Source organism: Siphateles boraxobius, unplaced genomic scaffold (genome assembly GCF_051911475.1).
Source record: "Siphateles boraxobius isolate OS27281-9 unplaced genomic scaffold, OSU_SipBor_1 6, whole genome shotgun sequence".
Classification (NCBI taxonomy): domain Eukaryota; kingdom Metazoa; phylum Chordata; class Actinopteri; order Cypriniformes; family Leuciscidae; genus Siphateles; species Siphateles boraxobius.
The window spans coordinates 28,030,994-28,044,150 of NW_027509186.1; the positions used below are offsets into that span (position 1 = coordinate 28,030,994).

The 13,157-nt window shown below is 36.6% G+C and overlaps 1 protein-coding gene across 5 annotated transcripts in view; it reads left to right on the top strand.

Annotated features, from left to right (window-relative positions):
- tpst1 (tyrosylprotein sulfotransferase 1) overlaps positions 1–13,157 on the top strand; it is a 40,133-nt gene that overhangs the window by 19,941 nt on the left and 7,035 nt on the right. For all 5 annotated transcript variants that reach the window (XM_077208584.1, XM_077208587.1, XM_077208588.1 and 2 more), the window contains exon 3: positions 2,922–3,120. In XM_077208584.1, the coding sequence (XP_077064699.1) occupies positions 2,922–3,120 (199 nt within the window). The remainder of the gene's footprint in view (positions 1–2,921; positions 3,121–13,157) is intronic.

Below are 13,157 nucleotides of genomic sequence, written 5' to 3' on the forward strand. Positions count from 1 at the left end.
CCAATGTAAATGGATTAGAGAAGTGAAGGACTGCGTCGGCCAGGGACTTGAACAATGAAATGTACAGCGGAGCGGCTTGCCAGTATAAATGGACTATGTGGTGCCTGGGGAGAGAGGCAGGTCTCTAACGCTGAGGCCAAGGTCGGGGAGGGTGTGATGGGAAGGTGAATTCAATAACTCACAGACCGCTGTGTTCTTGCATTCCAGGAATAAGAGGAGACGAGAACTAGATTTTTTTTTTTTCTCTTTAAAATTTTTAGATTGCCATATACACACCTCAGAATATTGGACATTACGATTGTATTCATGAAGAGTAGGGCTGTCTCCAGTCACGGCCCTGTGAGTGATGTTTGAGGGGGCATGACGAGGCAGGTTGTCACAGTGACTTCTGGGTCATTTGCTTGGATGCACACATGCACACGCAAAGCATGCCAGCATGAGTCTTGCTGCTGCTTTTGTGTCATTGTTTGCTGTATTGAGGGATTATAGGCTCAGGGTGTTCACGGGCTGTTTTGCACTGGATCCACGCAGCACTCTGATGTGGAGCTGACGATCCCCCGTGTCTTGGCTGCAGATGGGGATTGAGTATAATAATCTGTTTCCCATCTGGAGCCAGTGTTTTCTATGAGTGAAGAAATAATAAAACGGGGAATATGGCCTCAATTACTCTATCCGACTCTAACTGCAGCCATCTCAGCCCAAAAAAGAGGCAGCATTGAAAGTTGGGAAAACAGAGAGTGAGTATTTGTGAGTAATATCCAGGTCATATTTCACTTTCGTTTTACTTTCATAAACTGTTTAATAATAAAAAAAAAGATTTTATATATATATATTTTTTAATTTTGTTAAGAATTGTATTTCTATTGTACTTCACTTAACTTCAGTTAAGCCTGATTACTGTAATGTAAAAAAGTACCGTTATTGTAATACACTTAGCAAATTAAAAATAGCATACAGATAGTAAAATGATGTATAATTACTTATTTTAATATATTATAATAATGAGATGGAGGGAATAATGTTCTTAATTGTTCAGAATAAATTATTAGAATTTTATTTCAGGGGTAATATGACCCACACATGTTCTAGACAGGCTTTGTGAGATTGACCCAATATTTGCTGTTCCCATCTGCTGTCATAGGAGATGATAAGTTCAGTAGTTTGGTCCAGTTTTCTTGGAAAAAAGGTTTATTTAATCTCTGTGTGCAAATATTAGTGATATCTGTAACTTATATCCTCCTAGGCAAGGCAAGTTTATTTATGTAGAACATTTCATACTATGGTAATTCAAAGTGCTTTACACAGAAATGAATTAAAATAATCACAAAATAAAAGCAAGGAAAATTAAAACAGTTATAAAAGGAATAAAAAGAGATATAAAGATTATAGTTATAAAAGGAATTAAGCGTAAAAAGATTATACATAGATAAACTTCTCATCTGGCAAAACACCGGTGTATCATTTTTCACAGCTCCCAGTTTTACTGTGAGATTTTCCCATGGTGATTACACTGTGCCTGTGGTGTTCTTTCGGCGCGCCTAAGAAATCTATTGGATGTCTCCAATAGACCCGATTTTTTTCCCCTAAAATCAGACAGGAGGAGCTCTAGGACTGACTCATGGGGTAACCTCGGGTTTACTTCCCCACCAATCCGTACCCCAAATATTTGTTCAGAAGCTTTAGGAATGGAATCGATCCAGTCCACGACCCACAGAATCTCGAGTTTAATTACACGTCAAACTCACTACTCCCCCACAGTCCCAAGTCATCAGCATGGTTTCATCTCTCAATTTCCCCAATTAAGTAATTTATGTTTGTCTCTTACCCAATTCTCAGTGGCACTTGAGTTCAGTTTACAATCAAAAGGAGGATGCAGACATAAAATAGTGCAGTCAGTCGGACGTACAGTGGATACAGTTAATTAAAAGAGTAAAAAGATTGTTTATAGATAAACTTCTCATCTGGCAAAACGCCGGTGTATCATATTTTGCATAGCTGCTTGTTTTACTGTGAGGTTTTCCCATGTTGATTGTTCTGTGTCTGTGGTGTTCTTTCGGCACACCTAATAAATCTAATCCTAATGAGTAAGCCACTCCTAGTTCTCTCTAAACAAAAATATGACATCATCTGGTTTATCCATGGGTTTGTAAATATTTAATTTCAGACATATGAATAATTTACCCAGGGTGTGACATAATGCCTGATTCATTTTTAATATCTCTGCAAATTTGAATCCACATATTTTATGGTGCAGTGATGGAAGTGGCTTATTTAGCTGGTTCTGCTGTTAGAAAGAAGTAAATGCTTTACAGTAAGCTGTAAAAACTAGAATATAATTATTTATTAGTGTTCAAGTAAACCGGTAGGCTATTTTACTTCAGCATAAAGCCATTAAAACTCTGCCAGGTTGTGCTGAAACTTAGGCTACACATCTAGACTAGCAAATCAAGAAACATTTATCAATTTCATTGTACCTTAATCAAATAGAAGGATAGTGTGGAATATGAAATGAGATGCATTTGGGAAATGGTTATGGAGAATGAAAGGCCATTCATTTGAAGCATTACACAGCCTAGTGCTTTCTTTAATTGTATTGCTTGATTTAATCAGACCCATTACTGTGGTAAGATTCAATTCAAATTTATTTGTATAGCGCGCTTCACAATACACATCATTTCAAAGCAGCTTTACAGAAAGTGCATGAGTCCATGTTACAATTTAGAGTGATCTGTTATCATAGGTAACTGTCTAAGTTATGTATGTACAAAATCACAGTTGGCTAAAAATGTATTCATATAAACACTGATAAACACTGTAATAATTTAATGCAGAAACAATGAGCTCATTGAAGTAATGATTACTTGTGTGAGACGCACATGTGTATGCTCCTCCTCCAATGACACGCTCCTTTTCCTGTACAGGGTAGAGAGATCTACAGACCAGGTGATCAAGCCTGTCAACGTGGAGGCCTTATCCAAGTGGGTGGGTAAAATCCCCCCGGATGTGCTGCGGGATATGCCTGTCATCGCCCCCATGCTGGCCAGGCTCGGCTATGATCCCCACGCCAACCCTCCCAACTACGGCCGGCCCGACCCCCTTGTCCTGGACAACACTAGAAGGGTGAGCATCGCTACATTCTATCTTCTGTGGTGACTTTTTTTCAATTGTACCTTAAAGCACCTTGACCTCATTTTCTTCAATCTGCTACTAAATCATCTCGTTGCTATTATTAGATCAGACATGTACGTATTTGACACATTGCCAAGTATGTGGGTTCAAAGTGTTCCTCGAGCTGGGCTATATGTTATGAGACTGGGATCAGAGGATTTGGTATCGCTTGGCTTTTGTGCTCAGTATTTGTTTTTTACTTTCTAATCCAAGCATTAAAAGCCATTTACATTCCACACATCCTGCAGGCGCGAGCATCTCCATGTGTGAAATGGGTACTTGGGTGTGAGTTGCACCTCTGGGATTAGCGCAGATCGGTTATGCAGATCGGGTGTGTGTGTGTGTGTGTGTGTGTGTGTGTGTGTGTAAAGTATACATAATTTTTTTTAGATATATTGCCTAGAAAGCTAGAGGCTAGCAATCACCCATCTCAAAAAAGACAAGTCTTGTTTTATGTTTATAGAGTTGTGTTTGAGAGACTTACAATATGAATATGAAGTGGGTGTTCTTTATAAAGAACCAAACATTGATTGACACTATTGAATCCATTTTGTCATCATCATTTCTCTGAGGTTATTGATTGCTAATGATTCATGGTTCACTGGTGGATATAGACCCAGCTTACTGCCTCCTATTTATTAAACCTTAATAAATGTACATTTTATTACGAGCTGAGCTTGTCGATTGACTGAGCTTTTCATTATGTCATTAGCATTGTTTTCTATTAATTTCACTTCATTATGTGTCATTTCTTTCTAATGTGAAGCTTACAGAATATGGATATGTTGCAAAACTATCTCTGCTGTCTCAATCTTCTTTACAGTGCTAAAGATTAGACCAATTTGGAGGCTAATTTAGTCCATGACAGTTCAAGAATAGTTGTAGCTGCTAGCTTTACTTTTCATCAGTATCTCAGAATCATCATACACATGACGGAAATATTACCTCGGAGTGTCCCTTTCTTCTCGCTCTGACTGGATGTTTCATTTTTCTAAAGAGAACTTGGGCTCAGTTCTTACATCAGCAGTATTACACCACACTCCCTCACAGATGCTATTCATTTGCTGTTGTTAATGACGAAATGTGTTTAATACTCCGTAAGTGCCTTCAAGGTTTTGAGGTGCTGTGATTTACAATTGTACATGATTGTTGCACTGTCCACTAGTGTTGTCACGATACTAGAATTTCTAACTTCGATACGATACCTTGAAAAATATCGATATTCGATACCATTTTCGATACCACAGAGAAAAAAACTGCCACAATATTAAGGGGGTCTTTTTTTTATTTAAAGCTAAATATTACAAGTCTAGAACATGACAATGAGGTATATTTTACATGAACAAAAATGTCCTGAGTTCTATCTGTTAATATTTTTTCATTGGACCAGAGCTAACATGATCCGTTGTGTTTTTATTACCTACTGTTATCAAAGATTAAAATATACTGTAACAAATGCATTGGTCATCGGTCATAAATGCTGGTTAATACATTAACTTAATTTGATGAACAGATTTAAACGCAAACGTGTGTGCATCACACGCGGAAACAATGCTCACTGGATCAGCATCTAGTCAAGTTACCTTTATTTATATATTGCTTTTAATAATACAGATTGTGTCGAAGCACTTAACTGTATCAAATTGGAGGATAGAGTGTCAGTAATGTATAATAATAAGGTTAAACATTCAATTTTCAGTTAAAGGCATTTCATTATTGAATTCAGAGATGCCATTGTCTAGCTCAGTTTAGTTTAATTAGTATATGTGTAATCAAATTGATGATAATCGCTAATGAAGGCAAATTGCAGAATTAAATAATAATTTTTGAATAAAGTTAAACAGACACAAGTTAATTTACATCTGACCACAGTTACAATATTTACTTGTCTACGATTCCTCAGTCAGATTATGTTAACTTTAAGAGTGAAAAACGAAAACACAGACTCATATCAACAACAATACTAGGCCATCTTGGTTAATGTTTCAGAAAAGTTAAAATGAGAAGAGTTACAGTGTTTTAGGATGTTTTTAGCAGTGGTGCAGGTCTGTCCAAAAAACAAACACCCCTGATGCTGAGCATATGCTTGCTAAATGGTACCCCTGGAGCCAATTCCTTAAATGTTTTCATCTATAAAATAATTTTACAAAATGAGTGATGAGAGGGATATTGATAGTCAAACAATCTTTTGGATGCCCGCAGCCCGCTCGCAGTGTGAAGCGCGTGTCCGCGCTATTCTCCGACATGCCCGCTCGCGGTGTGTAGCGCGTGTCCTGTCCACGCCATTCTCCGACTCCGACATGCCCGCTCGCGGTGTTCTTTATCAATCAACCAAAGCCGGTCGCGGGGACGCCGCACTCGCCATCTTTCCATTCACTTTTGCTATTTAACCAGATCGAATGAGACGAGTGCGTCACGTGTGGTGTTTGTCAACGCGCCTTTGGAGAGAAGTGAAAGTGACTGCTCGGCTAGTATTGGTGTATCGATACTTCGGGAAATTAGTATTGGTACCGTTCAGATATTTCAGTATCGATATTTATCGAAATATCGATATTTTTGACAACACTACTGTCCACGTGCCATACTAAATAATGGAGACCATGCCACTCCAGGTGGGCTAGTTGGTCTTGTCATTCACTATGACTGGGCCAAGATAAATCTTCACTATATTAGTCTTTTTCCATGTTGAATCAACACAAAACTTAGGAAAACTGCATGACTTGATGGAGTGCTGACTGTGGTGGGAAGCATTTTTATGCTACTTGAGCAGTGAACCGCAGTCACAGTTAAGAGTGCGTCGTTGTTTTCATGTCCCCTTCAAGGTCTGGAAGAGGCCCCTGTCGAGCTCAGTGTGTCAGAGGGTTTGATGGGAAAGCTGTGTTAGATTCCTATCCTTGGGAAATTATCAGTGGCATTGAAATGGCTAGGTTTTTAAAGGGATAGCTTACCCAAAAATGAAATTGTAACTATTTACTCACCTTCTTGTCATGTAGAAATATTTCCGTGTGTTTTTGTCAATACAATTAAACAACATTGGACACCATTGAATGTCATTATATTGGCAAAAAACATTCTTCAAAATATCTTCTTTTGTGTTCGACAGAAGAAAGTAAGTCATCCAGGTTTGGAACAACTTGAGGATGAGTTTTTGGTGAACTTCACTTTAATATTCCATCACCGGAATGAAAATCTGAAGTGGTTGTCAACCTTAACTTATTCTGCTGTTGCGCTCTGCTTTGTCATGACAGTTGTTCCCTCTTTCCCAGACAGAGAAGATTCCTTTTAGTTGAGCAACTGCTGTTTTTTTTTAGATCATTCTCAACGATTCAATTGGCGCCAATCTCTGTCAGTTCCATATGTTTCTCTTGTTGAGTAAAACTCATTCTGTTCTTCTCACCGAAACACTGTGGTTTTCAAAGCCCTGTTTTCTTTAAAAAGGAGGATTATTCGACTAACAAATCCTGTAAAGCTCTTAAAGTTTTCTGCACGCATGGGCAAAATCGTGAATGTTTATCGTTTCGCTCGGGGGTGGTTTGTAAAAAAAAAAAAGTGTACAGGAGTGTGCTATTTGTTTGTAAATGTTTTGTATTTCATCTGTCATTTGTTTGTTTGTTTTTACGCACAGATTGGCTGGTTTTGTGCATGCTTGTGCATGCCCTAGCAGTCCAGATTTTATTCAGCATTCTTTTGAAAAGCTATTGTTAGAGAGAGAGAGAGAGAGAGAGAGAGAGAGAGATTGGGAGAAGCACATCTGCAGCGCATTAATGTGTGTATTTCCCCTGGATCAAACACAGCTGCATGGATCAGTCGTTAAGCCTATTCCCTTCCCTCCTTCGACATGGAGTACAACACACACACAACAGCGAAGATCTAAGATCTGCTCACAAGGTGTGCAATGCAGACAGACCGTAACACAGAGCGAGTGCAGTAAAATTTGTGAACTGTGGTGCGACTGTTTTTGAAATCTAAGAAGCAAGCTGAGCTTCAGAGGGCAAAAAATATGAGCCGTTTTATTTCGACTTGTTTTAACATCCATTAAATTCAGAGTTTCTTTGTGCTTGAAGTATTGCAGTGCTTTCTGGATAGGCCAGTAGGCCTCTCATTTGCTCGTATTGTATTCTCAGGCCTTGGTGTGCTGAAATCAATGCAAACTAAGCATGTAGGTCAGTGACCAATATGTGCCTTGTGCCTTGAAATGTAATGAAATGTTGGTTTCATATGATTTGGAAAAACTGTACATGACATTTTTAGACATTAAATTAAACATTTTCTTAAAGTTAGAAGTGTAACCATCAACTAAAAGTAATAACATATTTGTTATATGATAGAATATTCTTTTGAATCATTATTAAAAAATATTTTCCATTCAAAAGTTTGGAGTTGGTAAGATTTTTTTAATGTTTTTTTTAAAAAATAATTCTCACCAAGGCTTCATGGATTTGATCTAAAATATAAATGAAATATTATTACAATTTAAAGTAATTGTTTTCTATTTTAATATGCTTTAAAATATAATTTCATTCCTGTGATGGCAAAGCTGATTTTTCAGCATCATTACAACACTTCAGAGTCACATGATCCTTCAGAAATCATTCTAATATGCTAATTTGCTGCCCAAGAAACATTGTTAAAACAAGTTGTGCTGCTTAATAATTGTGTAAACCATGATTCTTTGATCAATAGTAAAGTTCAAAAGAACAGCATTTATTTGGAATATATATTTTTTGTTACATTATTAATGTCTTTACAGTCACTTTTGATCAATTTAACACGTCCTTATGGAATAAAAGTGTGAAATTAAAAAAATCATACTGACCCTAAACTTTTGAACGTTAGTGTATATTACAAGGGAAAAAGTTTTACAGATATCATGAAATAATTGATACATATTAAGATTTTGGCGAGTCGCACCACATTTTACTACCAAACCTACACCTTGTCATAAAATAAATGAAATTTGAATAAATGAACAGATCCAGACAAAACATGAGCGTCCTATCATTGCTAGTTGACTGACAAAACAACACTCGAATTCCTTGCAAATTGACTTTTTTTCTGCCGTAGTATGCAACAATGAAATGTACTTTAACATTAAATCTCTCACCAAAATCTCCTGAGTACAGCAGAATGCAGTTGGTGACATTTGTGGATACAGTATTGAAGTGATGACAGGTGATAGTTTGTACCCACAGGAGCATACAAATGTGTGGCTGTATTTTGATTCGAATTGATGTATTTAGTTCTCGTTAGAGTGCCACCGGATGAAGATCTGCTTATATTGTGTAAAGAAAGTGAGAAGTGCACGACAAACTTTGGCTTGTCAGACCGTTATAAGCAATCATGCGCAAAAGGCTCTGACTTTCCCCATGTATCACCTCTTTTTCTGAATAAGCATGTGAAATGCTAAAAATGTGATGTCTTAAAATATAAAGAAGTTCGATACATCGAATGAGCAATTTATTAGAAATTAAAACGTACAAGTGTCAGAGGACTCGACTATAAAATCACTCAAATTGTGTCCTATTGCAAACATTTGCATATAAAACAACTGCCTGGAATGTTTCAAAATGAAAACCTTCAGTGTAAGAGGAGCATTTAGGCTTGTATTACTTGAATACTTGGATTTCTCACAGCGATCATCTGTGTTTTTGATTAATTCTCGGTCACATGATGTCCTTGCTGTAAGCTCTGAATGCAAGTCTTTTTGCTATTTCTGTACAGTATCTGGATAGCTGTAGAAATGGTTTGAAGTCGCAAGCCTCTAAATAACGAGGTTTCCTTGGTAACAGGGGCGAACTGCAAGACTCCAGCTCATCCGAGAAAAATCTGCAGTGTTGCACAGTCATGGTGCACAGTTGCACAGCTGAGGTCGGGCGAGATCTGATGGCTTTTGCAGCTGCGCTTCCTTAACATGTCATGGTTTTGTCTTCCTTGTTTTGAGGCGGATTCGAGGCAAACCAGGGGCCGGTTGCATAAACCGTTAGACACCAATTTTTATTTTTTATTTAAAACTGTTCATAGCTTTTTTAAATCAGTTACATAACCTAGATTAGCCTAATTTAATACCGAAAAGTAAAACTGACACACCCTGACTAACTGCTAGTGGGTCACACTAGAACTTAAGACACTGTCTTAACATAATGGCTATGTTTATACAACCGGCCCCAGCTATTTTTGTTGCATTTCACTTAAACAATTTTTTCAGTGTTTCATCAATGATCAAATTCCTTTCTTTGCATTTTTACTACCAGTTAATCGTTTTCATAAAGTCTCTTGTTAAGACCTGATGAAATCAAATTGAGAGTTTTGTGGCTTTTAGTCCATGTATGTTAGCTTTGAGGGCATCTAAATGCTAGTGTACTCACAAAGAAAATGAACATTTTATTATGTAATATTTAAACTCCAAACTTCCAATTTGTGAAGTAACTGAGGCTTTAATGAGATTTTATGAATTAAACAGCTGATAAACATACATGATCTGTACAAAATTTTTAATAAATTATTAATTATTTAATGTTTAATGGGTTAAGACATTTCTGCTCAAAGGGTTATTTCACCCTAAAATAAATTAAATTATGAATTTAAATTTTAGGGTGAACTATTCCTTTAAATTGAATCTTTTTTTGCATAAAGGGTTCATTAAAACTGAATCAAGAACCCTACAGTTCTACATTGAACCCCATTGAACTTTTATTTTTCTTAGGGTGTATGACTTTACTTCTTCTTTTGTGGAACATAAAAGAGATATTTTGAATAATGTTTCTCTTTCTGTCTATACAATGAAAGTAGATTGGGTCCAAAATGACACAGCACCACATGTTTTTAGTTGTATAAAAAAAAAATCTTCTAAATATCATTGCGATTCATTCTGCAAAATAAATTTCTTGTGGGTTTGGAACAACATGAGGGTGTGTATATTTTGTGTACATAAGGAAAATACAAAATACATTTTGTGTGAACTATCCCTTTAAGGACCCTTTTTCTTCTAAACATCAGTTACAGGTTGTTGAAACTCCAGCGTTTTTACAGGCCGAAAGCTATCGACATCCATTCTGAATATCATTGCACTTTTTCAATGCTTGTGTCCTGTGGTAATTAAACTTGAACCTAATTTCTTGTGACAGTAATGCACCATTTCTGCAATTAAGTATTGAGACTTTAGTTGGTAATATTGATCTGAGCACTCCAGACTAAATGGGTATAATGAAGGTAGCACTATCACATGTCCAGTTGCTTACCAATTAGTGAAAAATAAGCAGATTAGCGTAATTCAATGCTTGCAAGGTAAAAGGAACACTTTTGAGTGTTCAAATGGTCATACTGTGTCTACTGTGAATTTAGGTCCTGTTGACATTTTTACCAGGTCACCGCAGTCTTGACCTGTGCAGTCATGCCATGAGTAAGCAAGAAATGAGGAAAAACAGCTGTTAAAGACACTATACATACATGTACACTTAATGGTTATGCAATAAAAACCTATTTTCATGGGATCCCTGTCAACTGCTTCTTTAGCCATCTCGTGTATCACGCTTAGCTGGTGTATTTTGCTTATCTTTCTTTCATCTGGTTTGTTTATGCAGATTCAACATGATCCACCCACACTATGTAGGACACCGGTAACATGAGGACGGATGTATATAGTTGCCCAGGTTTCGGTGACATTATCTTATCAAGACATCTGTTAGTTTCTGTGTTTTTTGACAACAAATTGACTATTCCTGGTTCATATTGTTGCACTTCATAAAGGCTTCTATATAATGCAGAATGCAGAGAATAAATGACAGGCATCTGCTTCTCCGCCCTTTAATTGTCTGTCATCGGTCTCCTGTGAATTAGTACATTTTGAATCCTGTTCAAAGCCACTATCGATACCTATTAAGTGACTTTGCAGCTTCGTCATGATTCGTGTTGGTAAATTGATATTATGATCAATAAGCCGGTCTCAACTGCGCTGCTAGTGGCATCATGTAGAAATGGTAGTGTTTAGCTGTACTGGAGGCTTGGCAGCAAAAGATTAGAAGTTTAGTTCAGTTTTGTGTAATACTTTATATAACTTGTATAACAGGAACTAGATTTTCTGGAAAAACAAACAAAAATCAAAAAACATGATTCTGTCATGTCCATTTAATCAAACATTTTAAATGAATAGTTTTAGTTTTAGCTGACGATAACAACACTGGTTATCATTCATGTTAATTGCACAAACAGTGTGGATTATGGTTAGTGAGTTGCACTCTGAAGCTTAATACTTAAGCTATTATAACTTTTTACCCACAGTTGATACAGTGTGTAATAATGTTAAATGTCCCTTTCCTGCGTGTCTAGTGCCGCCCAAGGTAAGAATAGGTGTGAAAGAGTCATGGTACTGGGGTAAGAAACCCTCTCCGTCTGCTGTGTGTGTTAACACATTGAGTCAGTAGTGTCGTCTTGCATTAGAAGAGCTATTGGTGTATGACTGTTCTACCACAGTTTAATTCATCTTTGATGAATCGCTTTTGCTATTTCTGTGATATGGAACAGTGAGCACCAGCTTTCTGCTACGCTCCACTGGGTCTGTCTTCAGAGGCTACAGTGATTTCTGGATGTAGTGGTTCTGGGAGATCAGGGCCGACGGTTCCTCTACCCGAGGCTGAGACACAGTCAGCTGCACAAATCTGTCAACATCCCTCTCTGTGCTTCTGCTCGCATTTGAAGCCCATTAGGTATTAACCAGACCACCCTAATGTGTCTAAGCCATTACACTATAAGATCAGATCTTTACGCATGTCTCTACATAAGGGGAAGGGGAAAACAATTTCCCTTGCTGATACCTTTTACCTCTTTTGATGCAAAAGTTAAGATCTAGTGTAAAGTAATTTGGTGTTTGTTTACTTAAGGGCTGTTCATTTAGCGTGTTTAAGGATACAGCGATATCAAGCTGATACAGTAAGTCGATAATTATTTTCAAGTTCAGACGATAATAATAATAAAATGCTGTGCTATTTTGTATAAATATCTTTAAAAATCATTTTAAATGCTACAAATGAAAACAAGTGAAACATTTATTATCAATGTTGAAAACAGTTGCGCTGCTTAACATTTTTGTGGAAACTGATCTATTTTTTCTGAATTATTTGATGAATCAAAAGTTTAAAAGAACCGCATTTTGAAATGGATATTAATGCTGTCAAGCTATATATATATATATCATATATATATGGTCTCCAATTTTTTTAAATAATCTAAATAATTACATGATGTGCCAATTAGTTAATGTAATTAATCGCTAATTAATCACAATCTAATTTGGCTGAAAAAATTATGCCCCAAAAGATAAAGTAATTATTGAGTTAAATGAGAAAATCATCAAATAGACATTACAAAAAAAAATTTGTAAGAACTTTAGAAAGAAATATTTGATTTGATTCAATATAGAATTTATTACACAAACTTTTAAGCTACAACGGCCATGACTTTTTTTCTTCTTTTTTTCTTCAGAAGCTGCATCTGAATTGGTATTTAGATGCCAAAACAGTTTGGTTGCCAGCATTCTTCAAAATATTTTCTTTTATGTTCCACAAAAGAAAGAAACGACATGAGGGCACACTGTCCCCAAAATGTGAATTTGTTTTATGAAGTAATGCGCTAAATAAGAGACTTAAAACTGCCAGTAGGTGGCGGCAAATGTCTAAATGAGCTTATTTATTCAGGAATTAAATAAATGACTCTCTATAGGATTGGGCCATTGAATCATTGGTTCACCCGATTGAAACACCGCTGTGTGTTGCTCGGAGATTCACAACAGTTGTGTTCTGGCTTTATATGTAATAAAAGCATTGATTTCTTTTTTTTTTTTTAATCGTTCTGAACCCTAACTTTTAAACGGTAGAGTACCTTGGACTTGACTGACTTCTGTGGAATGCAAAAGTTTGTTAAAATAAAAGATGTTAGGCATAATGCGTCCTTTTAGGTGGTCTGTTCTTAACATAAAGCTATCAAAAGGCTTCAGC